This window comes from Saccostrea cucullata, unplaced genomic scaffold, assembly GCF_032062105.1.
Source record: "Saccostrea cucullata isolate Sc308-1 unplaced genomic scaffold, CSIRO_AGI_Scuc_v1 ctg1415, whole genome shotgun sequence".
In the NCBI taxonomy this organism is placed as follows: domain Eukaryota; kingdom Metazoa; phylum Mollusca; class Bivalvia; order Ostreida; family Ostreidae; genus Saccostrea; species Saccostrea cuccullata.
The window spans coordinates 45,782-70,386 of record NW_026939743.1 but is presented as its reverse complement, the minus strand read 5'-3'; the positions used below and the strand labels follow the sequence as shown (position 1 = coordinate 70,386).

The window sequence follows — 24,605 nt, the reverse complement described above, 5'->3', positions numbered from 1 at the left end:
TTCAAAATTTTTTAAACTTTTTTCCATATAACTTCACTTGTTATTTATTTAATACCTAAGAGCAGACTTGTTTTTTTTTATTTTTTAAAATACCCAGGAGCAATAAAAATTTTAAAAGAAATAATGCATTTTCACTATAATTATTTCCCCCCCCTAGACTAAACCCCCTGACCCCAGGGCCATAATTTTCACAATTTTGGAGGGGGTCAAGCTATTACAATCATGCGAATAGTTTACTGTTGATGTCCAGGGAAAGAAAAAATTTTTTAAAGATTGCTTTAAATTTTAGGGGTTTTTGGGCCCCCACCCCTCAGGCCCCGGGGGGGGCAGGGATCATGAAATTCACAATTTTTGCCCCCTTCACCATAGATGCTTTGTAAATTTGGTTAAATTGGTTCAGTGGTTGCAAAAAGAAGCTAAAATGTTCAAATGTTAACACCCACACTAACACCAAAAACGGATAGCAAAGGTTTGGGAACTCAGGTTACCTAAAATTCACATATTGTTTTTATTTACTAACACATAAAACAAAGATTAAATTAATATTTTTAATTTAAAGTAATACTTAATAAATGGGTTGTTTGTGTGTTTTATTTAAATTTGATTAATTATAAAGCAGGTAAATAGTGATGTGTGGTCATCAAAACGCTTAAATCAATACATTTTAAACAGTCAACAAATCATTCTGTGGACCTGTCAACAGTTCACTGTTTCATGATCACACAAAAACATAAAGTAAACCGTGAAACAGTTCAAAATGCCTAATTATAATTTATATAGAGGTTAGGAAATAAATTTAAGCATACACATGTACTTGTTTTATTTCAAAACTGACTTTTTTTTTTAAGTGAAATTGTACATAAAAAAATTATCTGAGCATTTTCAAATTTAAAAATATTTTTTTTATAATGACATGTAATAATAGAAACGCTAACTGGTTTTTTAAGCAGAAACTCTTTTTTTTTTCCTAAAAATAGGAAATTCCATCCTTCCAAAATTCATTATCCCCCATGATTTCTAAATTCAAAAGGTGGTTTTTGAAATTAACTGTATAAAACTTCCCTATTAGGACCAAAAAAATGGTGATAAATCAAAGGCTTTTAAAACCCCTTGGGATTTAAACCCCCCTTTTATTGTTGAATTTTCTAAAAGCAGAGAGCAACATTTCTGAGGCTAAAAGGGTGAGAAATAACCCATCTTTTATGGTCCAGTGATTTGTTAAGGAAAAAAAAAATTTAAAAATTAAGGAAAAAACCTTGATCCCCTAGTTTGGCCCCACCCTACCTCCAAAGACTATGTTTAAAATTTTAATACCTCAGGAATTTTTTAATAAGACTTTATTTAAATTTTTTAAAATCTAGTAGTTCTTGTGAATAAGATTAATTTAAAATAATTTCAACATATCCTAATCCTTGTGTAAATTTCAACAGTGGTTTTTGAGAAGAAATTTTTAGAAAAACATTTTTTGGGGTCTTAAAGTAAAAAATACACATATTTATTTACATTTTATAACAAAAAATAAAAAAAATAAATTAGTTTACTTTCTAACATTTTCCCTTCAAACATATACCTGGTATTTCTAAATTATATTCAACAATATTATTCATTCGGTATTTAATAATTTCACCTGGGGAATTTAAATTTTTCCAACCGGGGAATAAAATACAATCTTCTAAGTCTGACAAAAATCTCCTCCGACATTCCAAAAAAAAAAACATTTAGAGGTCTTTGTTTAAAAAGTAGTTCTGGGACGCCTGCATACATGAAATTTATATTTTTCTGAAAAAAGCATATTGCTGACTAAAGCCCTATTTGTTTAAGAAAATTTAAAGATCTAATAAGGGAAGAATTTACAACTTTACACCTTTATGTAATCCAGATTCCTTGACTGCAACCCCCGCTTTTTTTTGTGACTTGTGCGGGGCAATAAATATAAAAGTGGGGGTTGAGTCAGAGGAATTTTCCCTTAGGGGGGTTTCCTTTCAGTCTGACTTAATAATTTACATGTATGATCTATTTGAAAATTAAACAATTTAATTCAATATGTAAATCTGTTACAATTTTGAATTGAACAACAACCTTTTAAATTAATTTTAGATGGCACTTTCCAAACCAAAATTCCAGACACTCCTCAACACTTTCTAGAGTGTGGTGTAAAATTTAGAGAAATTGTGAATTTCTGCAATTCCTGTCATCAACAAGTGTAAACCATGCAGGGACCAACATCTGAAGATTTAAAAAACAAGAACCATGAGGTAGCCCTTTTATCAACTACGGAAACACAATTTCCCGGGCAAAAATAAATCCATCCCACAAAGATATTATATTTTCTGAAGGAATGCAATACCCTTTTTATGTTCAAAGGTGCTACAATGCAAGAACACCGGGGGCATGTTTTACTGATTTAGAAACTATCTACTCAATAATTTTAAAATTATCCCAAAAAGGAAACTCATAAATATAATTCTTTGTTCCACGACACAGGATTTACAAAAAAATTTTTGGGAATGCCAAAAGAAACAGATCATGGGATAACATATAAACTGAAGCCGAGTCCTTAAAAAAATGGTGGACACAGTGCTCCAAAAAAATGGAAGAAATTTAAAAAAATAAAATTCATTATTTGGGGAAATTAAAGAGTCAAGAGAAACATTGATGATTACATTGTCTATCTCAGTGGTTAAAGATTCCAGATTACCCGTCCTCCACTCACTAACTTCACAACTCAACTTAATTACAAATAAAAACCTACCAGAAACCACAAAACCTGTCAAACCAGAATTTTCCTCTGCTCAAAAAAAAAAAAGGTTGCTAAATTCTAGGGAAATAACTGAAACAAAAAAAGGAAACATAAAAATAAAACCCATGGGAAACTGTTTTTTTTTAAAAATAAAAAATACAAGTGAACAAGATAAAGATTTTAAATCGACAAAAACAAACACGTCCATCTGCCCCTGTCACCAAGGTAGGGAGTTCAATTGTTGTTGATGATGTATGCCATGTATCACTAGATAATAGACAGATTCTGGGTCAGTGACAGGTGTGGTAATCTTGCCAGACAGATTACAGGGGGAAATGATACAGAAAATAAAAACCTGTGGCAGAAAAAGGATACACAGTCACACAGGACAGGGATCTGATCTTTACAGAAAACAAAAAATCATCAAAAGGGTAAACAGGATAAAAAAATGAATTCATTAAAACTGGAGACAGGGCACCACTCTGCATACCCCCCCCACATAAAGGGGGCTTCTGGTGGGGGTGGTGTCAGCTTTTTAAAAAGTTCCAGGTACAACAAACAGGGAAAGAAGTACAGAACATCGTGGGATAACAAAGGACAGGGGCTGTTTTGTGACCACACACATAAAAAGAAAACATCAAGGAGATATCTGTACATCAGACTGTTTTAAAAAAGGGAGTAGTGGTGGTGAATAAATCAGGACAACACAGGCTCCACCAAAACAAGTCAGGGGGTCCCTTTGGAATCTTATGTGTTCCACTCCCGGTGTGTGATAAATTTTAAAAACATGTTCATCCTTTATCAGGATGGTCAGTTTTTTCTTTTTATTACTCACAACAAAAGGGATATACACTCCCCGTAGTTTGTGTGTGGATATGAGAACAATCTCTGTTGGGGGGGTTAAAAAACTACAGTTTACAAGTATCTAAAGGATTATAATTTATCAGTTGTTATACATTTGTCAATTTGTGATTTCCAGCATCATTTGCATATATATCCTGAATATGTTTTCTATTGAAAAATTAATGAACAAATTGTACATATTGTAAATTAAATTCAATGAAAAACATTGCATAAACACTTCATTGGATTTGGAATTAAAAATCTGTCTTCTTTCCCCTGTTTAAATGATGACAAAATTACCAATTTTTAGTAAAAAAGGCCCATGAGCCACATCAGTTACATCAATCACCTGAGCACTGTGGCTAGGAAAAAGTAGAAATTGGTTTATTATTAAAAAAATTTAAATCCAAAAGAGTCCCCTACCAATATGGTTTTTCTATTCTTAGAAGATATTTTTAAGAATTTTCTTTTTGTTATGTAAAACTTTGGTTGGCCATTGTGGCCTGCCCCCAAAAAGGGGTTATGATTTAACAAACTTGAATCTACACTACCTGAGGATGTTATTATAAATTGATCAATAAAAGAGGGGGGGCCCCCAACCCAAGGGCCCTGAACAAGCCCCCCTAATCCCTATCATATGAAAAAAAAAAAATCATTGAAAATATTGTCAATTACAAACCATGGGAATAATTTTGGCGACAATACGTGGACCCAAAAAGGCGTCGATTTTTTACGCGCAAATTCTTTTTGTTGATGACTTTCATAAAGAAAAACATTCAATCCATGGATAATGTGTAGTTATTCTCTTTTTCTCAAAATCAAATCCATTAGTAATCAACCCTTCCTCTTTCGTTTTAACGTTTAATTTATTTATAGTTCACGCTAAAATAAAACCATTTGATTGGTAAAATTTCCCCCTAAGGGGGGGGTTTTCATGGAGGAGGGGTTTTATATGTGGCCCCTTTTACAAAATATCCTTATTTATTTATTTTTTAATTTTGAATAATAAATGTTTTTGGGATTTTTGTAAAATACAAAGCTAAAATATGGTTTTTATAACATATAATTTTTTGAACAGAAAAAAATTTTTTAAAGGTTAAACCATTTTTGAAGTTTAAAATTTTTATATAGGAGCTGGGGCCCGGGGTAGTCTAGAATTTCTCCAAACTTTTATAAAAAAGGCATTGATTCCCTGAACTGAAATCAGGCAAAATTTGGTTGCTATGTTTTATAGTAACCATGGGAACATGCTTAAAGTTCGAAAAGGGGGTTTTTTTAAAATGTTTAGAGCCCCATAGTTAACATTTGCGGCAAAGCAAACAATTGTTAATGACTACAAAGGTTTAAGGTAAAAAGTCTCATATGCATGATAAACATGTTTGGTAAATCAACTATTACATACGTTACTATGGTAACAAAGTATTCAAAAGTAAAAATGATATTAATTGAATTTTATGAAGTCATACTCGTTGCAAAAATGAAAAGCAATTATAGGATGAAATGTCACCAAATAAAAGAAAAAAGAGCCTTGAAACACATACCAAGAAAAAATATGATATTTCATTTTGGTTGGCAATGGTTGCCAAGGTATTTATGCCCAGAGAGCCTTCAAAGTATGTGTGTTCAAATATGATCCTATCTTTTAAAAAAAGCACATTTCCTCATAACTACTGATCAATTTTATAAGATGTTGGTGTGCTCCAAATTTTCCCATTTCAAAAAATTCAGATTAGATTCTTTAAATAGAGCGTTGCTATGGGAAAAAAGCAGAAAATATATGCTTAAAAACCTAAAAAATATTTTGTTTCCTTGGATACGTACCCTTAAATATAGATTCCCAAAACTTTTATGATTGATATTTATTTACAGCTAACTTGACTTTTAATTTTGACTTTCATCCAATCTCTAAGTGGATGCAAGAAGTTGGCACACAGGGTTTAATATTGATATAAAGTTAAAAAAATCGAACATTTTCCCTTCTTGGTAACCATAGCAACAGTGTTGTTTTATTCATCAAATTTTATCAATATATGATATTTAAATTCAGTTCTAACAGATAAGACTATTCAAGCTAAGCTCTTTAGTTTGTTTCTTGATTAAATGGCAATTTAATTCTTAATGCAGCGGAAAAAAAAATCACTTTTAAGCACTGGTACTTTGTTTCCATGGTAACACTACAAAGTAGCAATTATACCCAATTTTTCTTATGGTTTTGGTGTTGCAAGGTCCTAAGGATGCATATTTGCCAGTCTTGAATTTTCATGTTTTCCCTCAAGACAGTAGCATTAACCCAATCTTCGTTACTGGTTTTGCATGGTTACACTGTGTTACCATGGCAACCATAAAAGTTATTTTTAGAATAATATTGCTTATACTTATATACTTAAGGTCAAACATTTTCATTGTTTTTCTTAAGTCAATGATTGAGTTTTAGCATGTAACACCTACCATTATTGAATATGGAGTGTTTTTCAGCATATTTCAGCATTTTAAATGTATTCCAAATGTACCCTTGCTTACCACTTACTTAGAGATATATTCTAAACAGTTTCTTCACAGTATAAGTGACATCAAGGTGTCATGTTTTTGTTAGAATGGTTTGTTTGCTTTTTCTAGTTTTTATTAAGCCACAGTCAGGATTTAAAGTGGCTGAAAATCTCGATTTTTCAAACTTTTCCGGCTGTTGCCATAGCAACCGAGACACTTAGCAACGAAATTTTGTTTGATATTTGTTTCTGGTGTCAAGTACTAAGCATGGGTGAAGTTTCATCAAAATCGGTGACCATGCGTGGCAACGAAGTTTAAGTGGTTACAGAGAATGGCAATTAAAATACAATACATTGTGAAAAGTCTAACAGGGGACTCAATCAGAGTGTGTTGATTTTCTTCTTCTTTTTTTCCTTTTTTTTATTTTATTTTTTTTGTAAGGTATCCAGATTGTTTATGAATATCTACTTGTACATGAATACATTATTATCTATTAATATAGCAGATGGAAGTATCGTTTTTGTTGTGACTTTTTAAGAATTAATATTTTATTTTACGAAGTTGTCATATGACAAAATATCAGTTTATTATAAAGATCACTCTCAAAAGAAAAATCTAATACGATGTATGTATTTTAAAAATTTAAAAAGTTTTTTTTTTGGACAATTGGAATTACACATATATGTCAAAATTAAAGCAGGGGGAAAAGTTAAACAATGTATGATGCACAGTCTGGAGAGACAATTGTTCAGTCTCCATGCATACCGGGTACATCTTAAAGTAAATGCATATTAAATATCCACAAAGTGATATGACTTCAAAGTTATAATTAATGGGTTTCCAATTGATGCAAAATAAAAAGAAATAAATAAAAAGAAAAAAAGATATATCACAACAGGGACATAGTATTAAATGTCCCTGATAATGATCATGAATCCTTTAGTTTCCAAATATTTTTTAAATAAAAATTTTGATGCTGTTATATTTTTAACCCTTGTGTGATAGTAACATGTTTGTCAGAAGACTTGGTTCATCCAGGAAGTAGCTAGATCATCTGTCTGCAGTGTAGTTTGAGTCCCAAGTTCCTCTTCAGGGGCCCGTTTCATCAAAGGTCGTACGCCCAGTCGTAGCGCTACGCCGGCGTAAAGTCGGGACTAGCACGAAGATTTGCGTTTCACTAAAGAGTGTATTGTTACGCCTGACTAAATTTAGGCCAAACTTTTACGTCTACTCAAGGGTAGGCGTAAGTTCGGGCGTAAAGTTAAAATTAAGCAATTTTATTCATTTTTAAACAATTTAGCGAGTTCTAAAGAAAAAGTTCGGTTCTAAGAAGTTTTTAAAATACAAACATTGCATTATTTAATTATACATACTATGAAGTGAGTGAGGGGGAGGGGGGGGGGCTGTTACAACCATTTCAGTTGATTGAAGCAATAACGTACTTCATATTTTAATAGAATTCTTCTCAGAAGAAAAGATTTTCTTGTTTGAGATTTCTTCGACAACCATTTCTTTCGTTTTAATTGTTGTATTGTTTTGTATAAGATACTGTAAATCGAGTTCAGTGACTACACAAATAACTATATTTATACCCCCGCTTCTTGTCAGTCTGTCCGTCTATTCGCTTTTGGGTGCCCATCTCTCATTCACAGCTCCTCTCTCACCACTGAATGAAATTTATTTGCGATTTCACAGAATCTTTATTAAATATTGCAATTGTGACTTATTTTGCTTTTTGGTCGGACTCATATTTTGGGTTTTACATACTTAAAATGTGTATACTGTCATTATATTCGTAAGGGAGGCAGGAGATTCATCAAAATTGTCTTTTTTGATTAAAAAAATATTTTCCACAACATATTTTTTCTTGGGGAGGGGGGCATTGGTTTAAAAATTAGGTACAATCATCCTCTTTCTGGTAATTTTCTATATTTAACTTATAGAAAAAATAATACATCATAAATTCAAAAACAACTGTAGGTTTTTTTTCATGTTCGAAGAGTCCATTTCTTATTTACTCTTCGTCCACATGTGTGGATCTCGAGGGGATGGGAGAGAGTGTCCAGAACCTCCCGAATTTGCAGATTATTCAACTTTTAATGTACAGAAATATTGGCGAGTTCAATTATTTCTCTAGGTATCTGGGAAAAGTAAAATCCCCAGTGAATCTAAAACGCAATCCGCAGGGAGTATCATAGACTGTAACAGATTTTTAAATGGGGAAAATATTACTTTTATTATATCGATGTAATACGGTGATAATTACACAGTTCAAGAAATGAATTTTTCCTTAAAATATTTTTTCTCAGACAAACATTGATGCGGAAGACATCTTTCTTTATTTTTCACGGTTTCGTCTGATAGAGTACCGGGTAAGTCTTACATCATCTCTGATAATCTGAGCGCATAAAAAGCACATATAGGATAAAAATATACATTTTTTTAATTTCCTGCATAATTTACATTTTTTAAAATGAAAAACAAAATAAAGACTAACTGTAACTTAATTTTAAAGACAGAGATAAAAAAGCAGAGAATTTATGTAAGAATACCTTTATAGTCATTCTTTTTTCAAATTACTCTCTCTCTCTCCTCTCTCTTTCTCTCTCTCTCTCTCTCTCTGTGTGTACTTGAAAAGCGGTATATCAAATTTAAGCTGCGGATAGTAAAGAATTTTTGTCTATATTTTTATGGACATGCAGTCTAGTATTCGAAATTGTTTATGAAACTTTGTGTCATTTTAATTAATAATCAATTATAATGAATCATTTGAATTAATAGACTTAGAAAGGATTGTCTTACGTGTACCTTAGTAATAGATTTGTAAAATTTATTTCTTGATTCAATGTGTGCACATATATAAACTTTTTATACATTATTTTTGCTTGCAAGTATACATTCTTATAAAATTAATTAAAAAAAAATTATATCAATAAGTTTACATATGTAAACTGTTTGCATGTTTATTATTTTATACATTATTTTTGCCTGCAACTACACATTTCTTATAAAAATAATTAAAAAAAAATCTTATACTGTCTCAAACTTAATTATTAGTATTTTATCAGTAGAGTCGGTATGTATCGAATTATGACATGTATTATCAAATGCAAAGGCATTAACCTGTTTCAATTTCGGAAAGGGGGAGGGCTGTAATTAAAATTCCAAAATAAAAAGTTTAGCTTAATTCAGATATACATGCACATGTACAATCATTTTCTTTCTTTCAATTTATGACTTTTTTCACTGAAAGATTGTAAAAAAAAAAAAAAAAAAAAAAACAAACCTAAAATCGATTTCTTATAGATGCATGTCTCCTACATAACCCTTTCAATCTATGCATGTTTCAATCAGTGCAAGTATTCATTTATCTATAATTTGTATTATTCTGTACTTTGACGTGCTACAATATTACATATTTATATGTTTGAACGCAGTGGACAGTGTTTATGTTTTTGCGCCTGCGCAATGCTGCGTTGTCAAGGACTTAGTCCTGCGACTAAGCGTATCTTTAACGACTAGACTTACGCCACTTGGTGAAGGCGAATTACGCCCAACTAAATTTTGGCGTAAGCCCCGGAAGTACGCCTAAGTTAAGGCTTAAATCTACGACCTTTGATGAAACGGGCCCCTGATCTGGTCATGACAATATTGTTCTTACTTTAGATGATGTCATAACTATCATGTATGTTATGGGAGTAATAACAGTTGAGAAATGACTTGAGGTGTTAGATAAGTGTTGTTAAATAAACATATAAATCAAGTAGTGAAAGAAAAGGAATTCAATTGATGCTCAGAAAATGCATGTTTATGAATTTATTATTGTTGGATATATCCATATTTTGAAACAAGTTTACCGTTACGGGTATAACTATTAAAGTTTGAGGTGTCATTGGACGGAGGCGTCTCACATTTCTTGGGCCCGGTATGTTGAATCCATTACTAGTCCAATGCATGCCCCTCTTTTTTCCCACGACGTTCTTTGACTTTAAGTGTTGTGGCTAGACAACCATTCATCTCATGATGAAATTTCGTAGTTCTCAAATTTATTAAGCCATTAAATTGCATTATTTGATTGAAAAGTAATGAGGTACATGTAAGAGATGGGAAGGTTTTTTTTTCTCAAGAGAACTGAGTTCTTTGTTATGATTTTCTGACACTGACCATAGACCTGCATAAAGCGAACCCTTTTCTTTTAAGTCTATGCTCTGACAATTTCAGAATATAACTAATCAGCTGATTTATCATTAAACAATAAAACGTAGCATTTTTCTCTTCATGACTCCGCCCTCACTAACGGTCACACCGTCTAACATATTAGCTTTTCTATTCTTGAGAAGAAGTTTTTTAAAGGAATTTTCCTCTATATTTCTATGAAAAACTTTGGTCGGCCATTTTGCCCCGCCCTACCACCAGGGGTCATGATTTTAACAAACTTGAATCTCCACTACCTGAGGATGCTTCCATATAAATATGATCAATTATGGCATTACTATTCTTGAGAAGAAGATTTCTAAAAAATTTATATTTTATATTTCTATGTAAAACTTTGTTCGGTCATTGTTGCCCTGCCCTACCCACGGGGGCCATGATTTGAACAAACTTGAATCTCAGCGATTTTTTTTTCCACCCATTGGGAAAGGGTCAAGTACCAGTTCAGTTGGGAAAAATAACATCGAAGAAAAACAATGAGAATTGTGTCTCATTTAATGAAATAAAACGTATTTTGCACTTATTCCAACTTAATTAACCATAAATACGTGTTTTAACGACGTTCGATCCTGATGTTTAAAGTCTTAAACTTTTTTGCCAAGTATATTTTTAGTTTGTACATACGAAGCTTAATTAAAATTCAAATCAAAAAGTGGGGGTCAATACGCTTTTTTTTTGCGCTACAGTACATTTAATATTACCTTCTTGCACTGAAATTTGTGTCTTAATTAAAAATTAAATTTGTGACGTTTTCTCTCAAATATTTTTATCCAATTAAAGCATGAAACAAAATAAACTCTAAGTTTGTTTTAAAAAAGAAACTTAAAAATTGTGTCTAAGAAAAAGTTTCAAATTGCTTCGCATAATCAATTATTTGACCTTTCTGCACTAACAAAAAGTGATTTTTTTGGCATTGAAAATTTGATAAGCAAGAAAAGTATTTTAAAGTCTTAAACTTTTTCTGATTTTAAGCAAATAGGTCAAATTTATCTTGAATATAAAGAATAGAATATCAAAAGTGGGGGTATATGATGAAAATTATTAGATATTACTAAAAAAGTGTCAATTTTACGTTAAAATTGGCTCACTTTTTTGACAGATTTTCAGAATATATTGACTATATTTGTCAAACTTTGTTGTAAGAATTCATTAAAAATAATTCAATAGATATTTCAAAAGCAGCATAACACATTTCACTGCAAAAAACAACTTTGTGTGCAACTAGGATAGAAAATTAGGAATCCAAAATTAACAGAACAGTTATAGGTTAAAATAGAAAAACTGATCATTTTCGTCTAAAAAACCTTCCGCCATGAAATATACTGTATACAGGGTTATTTTCGCCCAGTCTTATTTTCGCCCTTTCACACTTGCAAATAGTTTTGCCCCGTTTTAAATTTGCCCTGTCATAGTTTTGTTTAAGAAATTATACTGTATTATTTGATTTCGCCCCGTTTTAAATTCGCCCAAATGAGGGTATGGCGAAAGAGGCGAAAATAAAACAGGGGAGAAAATTTCCCTGTATACAGTAGTCCCTAGCTTAATTCTACTTGAATGGAATTTAATCGCAGTTTTTTCATTAGGTATAGTAAAATTTGAACTGCAGAATTCATTTTTATTGTTAAAACCTAAAAATGATGCTTAATCTTATAAATAATGGACATACGCAAAATACGCTCAAAAATCAGGATCGAACGTCCTTAAAGAATAAGCAGGGAGTACTTATTGATTCTTTTATCAATGTCCTATGTTTTCAAATTTTCACATTTTCACATTTTCATGCTTTCAAATTGTCAAAATGTATGACACTTCGCTGTTTACACGCCAAATAACAACTTTCTTTGCTTTCGATTTAAGCGGAAGTGAAACAAGAAGTCAACTTGTACAATGTTTCATTTAAAAATGAATATCCTGGTATGATGTCGTAGTAGTCTGTTGATTCACAGTTAAATTGGGAATTTTAGGTCACAAAATTTGGAAAAATTAACATTTTTAGCTCACCTGAGCTGAAAGCTCAAGTAGGAGTGGGACGATCCACCGGTGCACCGATGCATCGCAGTATTCACTTTGACGATCTACGGATCGATTCATATAATTAAGTATCACGATACCTTACCGCACTTTTTTTTAATTTCCAAAAATTTCCGGGCTTTAGAATTCGAAATTTTTAGTCCTTAAGTCTGTATCATCAAGATGTTTAAACAAAAAGAAATAAAGTACAAACATATCTTTGTGATACAGAATTCAAAATATTTGCATCAAAATGATGTTCGACACGCCAGATTACATCAAATAAACGAAACCAATTGGCAGTAAATCGGGTGTCTGGGACAATTTGGGACTCCCGGTATATTAGAAAGACGGGGCACGAACAACAGTCAATTTGAGTCAAGAAACTCTAATTCCCAGTTCATTTGTTAAATTAGTTTATTTTCACACACTGTTTTGTTCAAAATTAAATGTTCTAAAAAATTATCTAGTTTTATTTGGTTTTAAATGTATCGTGATATGTATCGTATCGTACCTAAGGTATCGTGATGTGTATCGGATCGACTAAGTTCAGTATCGTCCAGCCCTAAGCTCAAGTGAACTTTTCTGATCACTTTTTGTCCGGCGTCCGTCTGTCTGTCCGTCTGTCCGTAAAATTTTCACATTTTCGACTTCTTCTCAAGAACCGCTGGGCCAATTTCAACCAAACTTGCCACAAAGTATCCTTGGGTGAAGGGGATTCAAGTTTGTTCAAATGAAGGGCCATGCCCTCATACAAGGGGAGATAATTGGGAATTAATGAAAATTTGGTGGCATTTTTTAAAAATCTTCTTCTCAAGAACCACTGTGCCAGGAAAAATGAAACTTATGAGGAAATATCCTCAGGTAGTGTAGATTCAAGTTTGTTCAAATCATGATCCCCGGGGGTAGTGTGTGGCCAAAATGGCCGACCAAAGTTTTACATAGAAATATATAGGAAAATTCTTTAAAAATCTTCTTCTCAAGAATGGCAAAGCCATAATTGATCATATTTATATGGAAGTATGCTCAGGCAGTGTTGATTCAAATTTGTTAAATTCATGACCCCCGTTGGTAGGGCGGGGCCAAAATGTCTGACCAAAGTTTTACATAGATATATATAGGAAAATTCTTTAAAAATCTTCTTCTCAAGAATAGCAAAGCCATAATTGATCAAATTTATATGGAAGCATCCTCAGGTAGTGTAGATTCAAATTTGTTCAAACCATGACCCCCAGGGGCCATATTAGACGACCAAAGTTTTACATAGAAATATATAGGAAAATTCTTATAAAATCATTTTCTTAAAATTAGCAAATCCATGATTGGTCATAAGACTATGTTTAAAAGCCATTATCTACTTTTTCCTACTTTAGTGCTCAGGTGAGAGATGTGGCCCATGGGCCTCTTGTTGGTATTGGGAATGGTGCCGTCTATCGGTACCAGTTATATAAGGAAAAAAAACACTGAATCTACACTACCTAAGGATGCTTCATTAAAAATATGATCAATTATAGCTTTTCTATTCTTGAGAAGATTTTTCCTCTATATTTCTATGTAAAAATTTGGTCAGCCATTGTGGCCCCACCCTACCCCCAGGGGTCATGATTTGAACAAACTTGAATCTACACTACCTGAGGATGCTTCCATATAAATATTTGGCAAACATAAGAATAAGGATGTCCATAAAGTGCAAAATGTGATGACACTGATAACTAAGAATTTTATTTTTTCGACTAATATACAAATCCTTCTGTTTTAAGTATAATGACTTTAAAAACAATTATTGTTGAAAGATTCTTGATTGAAAATTTTTACTTTTGAAACAATGTAAATATACAGAGTATGAGAATAACTGGCAGAGCATCTGTGATATGATCTGATTCTTTTGTAGAAGTCTACATATACATATGTATTTATGAATTTTTTTCAAGAAACTAATTTTAATCTTTACACCCCCCTTAATGTAAAGAAAAAAAAAACCCCAACACTATGCTCCCTATAAATTTTTTGTTTTGATTTTCTCTTTTTAATGTTCTTTTCTCTCTCCCTCTCTCTTTCTTCTTCTCCTTTTTCTATCCTATATTAAAACAACTTTCACATGTGTTTAATTAAATGTGAACTTGTGTATGGGAATGTCCTTTTGTAAATTTAATACTTGTTTATGCTATCTATGATAGATACTTGAAGGAAGATATATTATGAACATACTTTTGTATATACATGCACTTGTTTGATATAAATGTGAAAGTTAAAATAAAAAAAAAACAAGAGGCCCAGGGGCCACAGCGCTCACCTGAGCTCATCAAGCTTCAAATTACTCCCCCCCCTCCAGGCATTCATCATTTGAACAAACTAGAATCTACACAACCTGAGGATGATTCCATATAAATATCACTAATCATAGCTTTGAAGTACTTGAAAAGAAGATTTTAAACGGTTTCCCTATATATCACTATGTAAAACTTGGGTCAGCCATTTTGGCCCCATCCTTGCCCCGGGGGTCATGATTTCAATAAACTTGAATTTACACTACCTGAGGATGATTCCACATGAGTTTCATCTTTCCTGGCCCAGTGGTGCTGGAGGAGAAGATTTTTAAAGATTTTTCCTATATATTCCTATTTATTATTTTTCTGTATTGTTCCAACTATCGGATTGGCTCAAACTGGATCACATGATCAAGTATAAAAAGTGTTACAGACTGGATATTTCTATTTTAAGAATTTATAAACCTGCTGTTTCTAAATTTGGAAACGTTCATTGTGAAGCAACAATAGAGCTGACGTCACAATACTCTTTATAGACTGGATGTTTCTAAAAACAGATATTGTAGCTGGTTTTCATTACTGTGACGTCATAATGCAATGACATAACAATGCCTTGTATAAGAAGGTATTCAGTATTATAATACTGAATATAATACATATAAATCCTACTTCGTGCTCGGTCGATATGATTTCTCTAAGGTCTATATATCGAGGGATTGACCTCATCAAAAGGCTATAATTGTATAGTAAAATTAGGGTCGGCCATTTTGGCCCCACCCTTGCCCCGGGGGTCATGATTTGAAAAAATTTGAATCTACACTACCTGAGGATGATTCCACATGAGTTTCATCTTTCCTGGCCCAGTGGTTCTGGAGAAGAAGATTTTTAAAGATTTTTCCTATATATTCCTATGTAAAACTAGGGTCGGCCATTTTGGCCCCACCCTTGCCCCGGGGGTCATGATTTGAACAAATTTGAATCTACACTAACTGAGGATGATTCCACATAAGTTTCATCTTTCCTGGACCAGTGGTTCTGGAGGAGAAGATTTTTTAAAGATTTTTCCTACATATTCCTATGTAAAACTAGGGTCGGCCATTTTGGCCCCACCCTTGCCCCGGGGCTCATGATTTGAACAAACTTGAATCTCCACTACCTGAGGATGATTCCACATGAATTTTATCTTTCCTGGCCTAGTGGTACTGGAGAAGATTTCTTAAAGATTTTTCCTACATATGTAAAACTAGGGTCGGCCATTTTGGCCCCACCCTTGCCCCTGGGGTCATGATTTGAACAAACATGAATCTACACTACCTGATGATAATTCCACATGAGTTTCATCTTTCCTGGCCCAGTGGTTCTGGAGAAGGATTATTAACGCTATTTCTAATATATTCCTATGTAAAACTTGGGTCAGCCATTTTGGCCCCACCCTTGCCCCGGGGGTCATGATTAGAACAAACTTGAATCTACACTACCTGAGGATGACTCCACATGAGTTTCATCTTTCCTGGCCCAGTGGTGCTGGAGAAGAAAATTTTTAAAGATTTTTCCTATATAATCCTATGTAAAACTAGGGTCGGCCATTTTGGCCCCACCCTTGCCCCGGGGGTCATGATTTGAACAAAATTGAATCTACACTAACTGAGGATGATTCCACATAAATTTAATCTTTCCTGGACCAGTGGTTCTGGAGGAGAAGATTTTTTAAAGATTTTTCCTACATATTCCTATGTAAAACTAGGGTCGGCCATTTTGGCCCCACCCTTGCCCCGGGGCTCATGATTTGAACAAACTTGAATCTCCACTACCTGAGGATGATTCCACATGAATTTTATCTTTCCTGGCCTAGTGGTACTGAGATGAAGATTTCTTAAAGATTTTCCTATATATTCCTATGTAAAACTAGGGTCGGCCATTTTGGCCCCACCCTTGTCCCTGGGGTCATGATTTGAACAAACCTGAATCTACATTACCTGAGGATAATTCCACATGAGTTTCATCTTTCCTGGCCCAGTGGTTCTGGAGAAGGATTATTAAAGATATTTCTTATATATTCCTATGTAAAACTTGGGTCAGCCATTTTGGCCCCACCCTTGCCCCGGGGGTCGTGATTTGAACAAACTTGAATCTACACTACCTGATGATGCTTTTATATGAATTTCATTTTTCCTGGCCCAGTGGTTCTGGAGAAGAACATTTTTTAAAATTGCCATTTATTCTTAACAAATTCATTATCATCTTCCCTTGGAAAAGGGCGTGGCCCTTCATTTGAACAAACTTGAATCCTATTCACCCAAGAATACTTTGTGCCAAGTTTGGTTGAAATTGGCCCAGTGGTTCTTGAGAAGAAGATGAAAATGTGAAAAGTTTACAACAACAACAATGACAACGACAGACAACGGACAAATTGTGATCAGATAAGCTCACTTGAGCCTTTGGCTCAGGTGAGCTAAAGAAAACCATAGGTAATCACAGAGCTCACCTCAACGAATGTTGTCTTTAAGAAAGGCAAAGTCACACAATTAACCAACAAAAAGTGTACATTCCAAAAATGAAAATATTTAAGCAATTTTGATCTGATACTTTGAATAGACCTACATAAAAAATTTAAACTAGTTCTTCTTCATGAAATGTAATCAAAATCCAGAATCTGAAGCAAATTTGAGAGTTTTCATCTCTTGATGCAACGTTTGTGCAAGTTTAGTTTATACAATGTAATGTAAGCCTTATAGTCTTTTGGTATTAAACTTACACCCATAACTTTTACCTGGTCTATTATATGAAAAATGCATGTCGAATTTAGCATCCGAAGCAAGTTCATTAGTTTGCATCCTAAGATCTATAATCCATGCAAGTTTGCTCATTATAGGGCTCATAGTTAATTGGAAATGAAACATGCATCAATAACTAACATTTTCACTAATCCACAAAAAGTAGGTCAGATTCAGCATCTGAAGCAAGCCTGGTAGTATGCATCCTTAGATGTATCATCCATGCAAGTTTGGTCATTAAAGAATCGTAGATACTTGGAAATGAATCATGCATTAACTTTAACCTATTCACTCAACCGGAAAATGTAGGTCAGATTCAGCATCCGAAGCAAGCCTGGTAGTATGCATCCTTAGATGTATCATCCATGCAAGTTTGGTCAACATAGGTCTTATAGTTACTTGGAAATGAAACCTGCACCAAAAACTTTAACCTGTTCACTCAACCAGAAAAGTAGGTCTGATTCAGCATCCGAAGCAAGCCCAATAGTATGCATCCTTAGATGTATCATCCATGCAAGTTTGGTCAACATAGGTCTTATTGTTACTTGGAAATGAAACCTGCACCAAAAACTTTAACCTGTTCACTCAACTGGAAAATGTAGGTCAGATTCAGCATCCGAAGCAAGCCCAATAGTATGTTTCCTTAGATGTATCATCCATGCAAGTTTGGTCAACATAGGTCTTATAGTTACTTGGAAATGAAACCTGCACCAAAAACTTTAACCTGTTCACTCAACTGGAAAATGTAGGTCAGATTCAGCATCCGAAGCGAGCCCAATAGTATGCATTCTTAGATGTATTATCCATGCAAGTTTGGTCAACATAGGGCTTTTAGTTACTTGGAAATGAAACCTACACCAAAAACTGCACCAAAAATGTTAACCTGCTCCAAAAACATTAACCTGGTCGTTCCTTTGCTGAAATTGCAGCATCTGAAACTTTGAATGGTGCAATGAAACACACTAGAACCATCCTCCATGCAAGTCTAATCCATATAGGACATAGAAGTAGTTAAAAAGAAAACTGCTCCAAAAAACTTAACCTTAACCCGGGACGCCGACGCCGACACCGACGCCGAAGCCGAGGGTATTACATAAGCTCCCCCTAACTTCGTTGAGGTGAGCTAAAAATACCATCAATTATTGCTTTGCTTTTCTTGAGAAGAAGATTTTTAAAGAATTTTCCTATATATTTCTATGTAAAACTTTGGTCTGCCATTTTGGCCCTGCCTTACCCCACGTGTTCAAGATTTGAACAAACTGGAATCTACATATGTACACTACCTGAGGATGCTTCCATATAAATATGATTAATTATGGCTTTGCTATTCTTGAGAAGAAGATTTTAAAAGAATTTTCCTACATATTTCTATGTAAAACTTTGGTCGGCCATTGTGGCCCCGCCCTACCCCCTTGGGGTTATGACTTGAATAATTTTGAATCTATACTACCTGAAGATGTTTCCAAATAAGTTTCATCTTTCCTTGCACAGTGGTTCTTGAGAAAAAGATTTTTAAAACATGTCATCAAATTTTCATTAATTCCCAATTATCTTCCCTTGAATAAGGGCATGGCCCTTCATTTGAACAAACTTGAATCCCGTTCACCCAAGGATGCTTTGTGGCAAGTTTAGTTGAAATTGGCCTGGCGGTTCTTGAGAAGAAGTCGAAAATGTGAAAAGTTTACAGACAGATGGACAGAAAGACAGCTAGACAAACAGACAGACAGACGTACAAAATGTGATTAGATAAGCCCTTAAGATTATTTAGTCACAGCTTCGCCATGAAAGCGGCCGTTGTTTAAGAACGCCGATAACGATATTATTTTAATGATCTCTTCTTTAAAAAATGCAAAAGTTGCTTTAAAAATAATTATACGGTATAAATTGTGAACGTTTTATTAACAATGATGCCATAAACAATTAATTTATTCAATAATTCATTTTACTTACTATCGGCAATATATTACGACGATCGACCCAGCATTTTTTTTTTTCAATATCAGACATGCAGATTTACATGCATACAAATGTACTTGTCTTTATTTCATAACTGCATGTTTTTTTTGAAGCAAAAGTGTAAATAAAAAATTACTTGAAGTATTTTCAAATATAGAAACATGTTTTTATATGTACATGTAATAATAAGAATAGAGACACTAAACGGTATTTCTAAGAACAGTAACTCTATTTCTTTTTTCCTAAACAATAGGAATTCAATCCATCTCCAAATTCGTTATCCCACCATGATTTCAAAATTACAAAAGGTGGCGGTTTATTGAAAATTAACTGTATTAAACTTCCCTACTGTAAGCAACCAAAAAAATGGTAGCATAAATTGAAGGCTTTTACAATCCTTGGATTTACAACTCTCTGCTTTAAATGTCTGAATTTTCTAAAGCAGAGAGCTACATTTCTGGGGCTATAAGGTAGCTAGAACATGACCTCCATCTTTAATGGTCCAGTGATTTGTTGTCTTTTAATCAAGATTTTATTTTTGTTTTTTTTTTTTTTAAATCCAGTGGTTCTTATGAATAAGATTTATTTAAAGATGCAACCTATTTTTGTCTTCTCTTTATTATCTTCAATTCCAAGAGGGCCAGCATGGTCCTTTATTGAAATAAGTTGAAATTCCTTAATTCAAAGATCCTTTGTACCAAGTTTGGTTTTGATTGGCCCAGTGATTCTTAAGAATATGTCAAAAATGTGAAACATTTACAGACAGACAGATGAACAAATGATTTAAAAAAACCCACTTGAGCTTCAAGTCAGGGAGCTAAAAAGGAAACATAAAAATAAGTAAACATATCTTCCCTATATCTCCCATTATCACCTCAAACTGGTCACAAGATGGGACTTTACAAATGATGAAGATTATACTTACATCTTCTGCCCTCCACACTTTGATGGTTCTGTCCTGGGAGGCGGAGTAAATGAGGTCAGTCCCTCCCCATTTGATACAGGTCACTGACTGTAGGTGCCCCGACAGGGTAATGTGACACTGACTCAGCAGGGTGTCCCAGATCTTTATAGTACCATCCTACAAACAAAGAATGTACAGTAAAACTCATTTAGTACGAACACGGATATAGCGAAGTCATTTTGGATCCCCAGCTATATGAATTTCATGTATTTCTTATATGGTTATAATGAATTACGGATATAGCGAAGTGATTTCATAGGTCCCAGCGACTTCGTTATAACCTATTTTACTGTATACAGTACAGAACATTTTGGGTGTATGAAGTTTCACAAAATTTTTATTTCATAAAATCAAGCTTTATGTTATAATTGTAATAAATCTGTATTCCATTTGTTATTTATCAATGATACTTAAATTAGAGAAAATTGAAATAAACTTTTGTTCAATTGTACAATTTTTATTTGATATACTTTTAAAATAATGTTGTTTTTTAAAAATAGTAATGGTGATTTGATCCATTTTTAAAAATTGGAGAATATTTTTTGCACATTTTTTACCTATTCAGAATTTTTTTAAAAATAAGAACTTACTTTAGAACTGCTTGCAAGGAATCTGCATTCTGGATCTCTGAAAAATAAAGATAAGCAAATTATCAATAGAGTTTGTTTTGATAAAAGCTAATCAAATTCTTGTAATTCAGCACATAACTGTTCATACAATATATAGAAAATAAAACGAGGGAATAAAAAAATCCAAATAAGGCTTCCAAAGACATAAAAGCATGGATTAAAGAAATACATGTATTAAATGTTTTACAAAATAAAGATCTTACAAATGGAAAGGTTTCCATGACAGCCAGGTTATCCACTGTTTATGTCCAGTTAGAGTTTTTCCTTTTTGATGGCCTGAATCTGGGTCCCATACACAAATCTACAACAGGGTCAATACTTATGCTTAAAATACACACAGTTGTGACACAGTGACTCACACAACCTATGAAACAATAGGCCCATGGGCCGAGTGGCTCACCTGAGCACTGTGGCTAGGAAAAAGTAAAAATTGGTTTATTACCAGTATTGAAAAGTTTATATCCAAAAGTAGTCATGAAAAATCATGGCTTTGCTATATTCTTGAGAAGAAGATTTTAAAAGAATTTTCCTATATATTTCTATGTAAAACTTTGGTCACCCATTGTGGCCTCACCCTATCCCAGGGGGTCATGATTTGAACAAACTTAAATCTACACTACCTGAGGATGCTTCCCTATAAATATGATCAATGATGGCTTTTCTTGAAAAGTAGATTTTTAAAGAATTTTCCTATATATTTCTATTTAAAACTTTGGTCGGCCATTGTGGCCCCTCCCTACCCCCCGGATAAAGAAGATTTTTAAAACATACCACTGAATTTTTTAAAATAATTCCCAATAATCTCCCCTTGTATGAGGGCGTGGCCCTTCATTTAAATAAACTTGAATCCCCTTCACCCAAGGATGCTTTGTGGCAAGGTTGGTTGAAATTGGCCCAGCGATTCTTGAGAAGAAGTCGAAAATGTGAAAAGTTTACAGACGGACTGACAGACGGACGGACAGACAGACAAAATGTGATCAGAAAAGCTCACTTGAGCCTTCGGCTCAGGTGAGCTAAAAATATACTCAAGGTAAATATAGAGAGGTATTCTTTGAATCCCCCAAAAAAGTGTCAGTCCTCTGTTCCCCCAAATTGAAAAGTAGATAAAAAGAAAGCAGATATATCTAAAAGAAATACATTTTAAAGCGGCACTGTGACGCACAAAGGGGAAAATTGACAAATGTAGAATTTTCGCATGACTTCTGTAGATTTTGTTCAATTCCTAAAAGTATTCAGTTTCAGAAAATTACATGTTTCGGAACCTAAAAATGATATTTTTTGGGGGAAAAATAAAAGTAAAAATAATATCTGTCTGCCCCAGAACGAACATATTGCAAAATACTCTGGTACTTCTTCCTCCCTATTGTTGAATAAGTTTCCATAGTTACCATGGTCTCAGTTATCCACGAATGAATGTAAGAAGACCAAAAAATTTGATTTACTCTTTTAAAAAAAGTTGTTAAAACATATTTCTCACCTTTGCATGCTCCAGTTGAAAGTTATTTACAAGTTTGAGCTAAAAATAAAAGTGGTTTGACCTTAACATACACGAAAACAATAAAACGGTAGATACAACCTTTATTTTAACGGCACGTATATTCTGCAGTCTTTTCTTGCAGTTTAATTGTCATATATTCGCTAAAAACTCATAATTTCATAAGTATTTCTCTGTAAAATACAGATATCTTAAAACTACGATATGATTTTGACTCACTGTGCCACTTTAATGTCCATCACTCATAAAAAATTAGCTTATGTTTTTCTAATTCATAATTAAAATGCAATCAATTTCAGATGGGCAAAATGTGAAAGAAACTTCCTTTTTTCATCAATATTGTCATAAACAAACAACAATAACATACATGTATCACATTTGTCTCAAATGGCAATGGTAAAGGAATCTTTCTTTGAAATGAAAAAAGCTAAAAGATCTTACAAAGTACTACTTCTTTTCAGTAAAACTTACTTGACTGTTTTTACAACCAGAGGCTAGCTTCTTTCCATCAGGTGACCAAGCTATGCATAACACCCAGTGTTTATGACCTGAAAAGATGATATCTAAAACTTACTTTAACCAAATTTGATGCAATGATGATATTCAAATAGCATTAAATTGAATACAAAATTACTTATTCAAGTAATTTGATTAACAATTATCAGACCTTTACAAGTATGGTGAGGAGTTTCTGTTTGCACATCCCAGAACCGAACAGTTGTATCTCCTGAACCACTAGCCAAATACCTGAAAGACAAACTAGGATGAAACCAAAGATTTTCATAAAATATTGTGTTGTGTTCTTTTGCCTTATCAAAATTCTTCCAAAATTTAAATCATTGTGATTATTAGTCAATCAGTATATTAATGAATAAATATAAAAAAAAAAGTAAACATTTCCTACCGTCCATCAGGACTAAATGATACAGAAATGACAGCCTCTGCATGTCCCGGGATGGTACTGGTGCACCTTGTTACGGCCCTCACTCTAAATATAGCCTGAGGGAGGTAAACTATGTCCAGGACCTGTTCTGTGTTCTCTAGGGCTTTATCATCCAGTGCCTTCACCAGACTGTCAGTTACTTCAATGTCATTGACAAAGAAAGAGTAAGGGATAGGATCTTCCTTAAAGCAGAAAAATAAAGATGTGTTCAGTCAATGCAATGGATGACCTGGCATATTAATCCTTTCACTTTTAGATGATTACTTACATTTGTCAATAAAGCATTGCAGATCATCTGTAGCTTTTCTGCTGTGATGTTTAAAGGTAAATCAAATGCATTTCCTGTAACATCTCCACTTTCACTTTTGAACTGAGCCAAAATTCTCTTCTCATCTGCTTCAGCTTCTTCTGCCATTCTGCCAACAAAAATTTCAATAACCTTTAAAAAAGAATATTTACATTTGCAAATGTCTTTCCTTATATATATGACAATATAAATTATATTGACATTCAATTTTCAATGACATGAAGTTTGGAAAACCACACGAGACAATACTAGAAAGTCTTGACTGTGACGTCATATGATGATGTACATGTGCATTATGTTGCATTTTAATAACAAGTCTAAACGCCCTTTTGGCGTTATAGAATTTGATCACACGACCCAACCTTATGTCATATCCCAATGACACTCTGAAAATGATATCTTATTTCTTAATTGAATGGCCAAAAAACTATATGTAGCAGATTTATTCTACTGCGTTACTCTTATTCTGTGAAGGATGAGTAAATATCTATCCAAAAATACTTAGACAGCTTTAACTTACATTATTAAGAATTCAATTATTACAATACTGGGCTCACATTTTCGTGAATTTTCAAAGCCAAAAGAAGATAAAGTTATAGAAAGAAAGGAGAATTAACGATAAGTGCGATTGTTTAAACTCTTTTGCAGGAAAAACCGAATTTCCTCGATACTTCATTGCACCGTGAGCCTAATTTAATTAGAAATAACATAGAATATACCTTTAAACTGTCAAATACTATAAAAATAACTTGTTTTAAAAACAAAGAGAAAGGTTACCTGTAATTATATCAGCACTTTTTCCACAAAATTTCTGGACAGCAAAGTTTCCAGCGGTTTAGAAATGATGGGAAAACATGTGGTTCCGGAGACCAATTATATTAATGCATGCTTTGAATGAGTCGGTGTGTAAAAGATATACATGTATTCAATGAAATGATAATGATAAAAAACGAAATTATTATTTTGAAATAGTTAAAA

At 33.3% G+C, this 24,605-nt stretch overlaps 1 protein-coding gene across 1 annotated transcript in view; it reads right to left on the bottom strand.

Annotated features, from left to right (window-relative positions):
* Positions 1–24,492, bottom strand: part of LOC134253845 (notchless protein homolog 1-like) — a gene marked incomplete at its 3' end in the record, with an annotated part of 36,742 nt that extends 12,250 nt beyond the window's left edge. Inside the window, exons 1-9 of the mRNA XM_062736436.1 lie at positions 24,405–24,492; positions 23,589–23,736; positions 23,282–23,502; positions 23,045–23,124; positions 22,849–22,925; positions 21,086–21,183; positions 20,844–20,880; positions 20,215–20,370; positions 20,087–20,106 (exon numbers count right to left, since the gene is read on the bottom strand). Of these exons, the coding sequence (XP_062592420.1) occupies positions 20,087–20,106; positions 20,215–20,370; positions 20,844–20,880; positions 21,086–21,183; positions 22,849–22,925; positions 23,045–23,124; positions 23,282–23,502; positions 23,589–23,735 (836 nt within the window). The remainder of the gene's footprint in view (positions 1–20,086; positions 20,107–20,214; positions 20,371–20,843; positions 20,881–21,085; positions 21,184–22,848; positions 22,926–23,044; positions 23,125–23,281; positions 23,503–23,588; positions 23,737–24,404) is intronic.
* Positions 24,493–24,605: the final 113 nt, after the last annotated feature.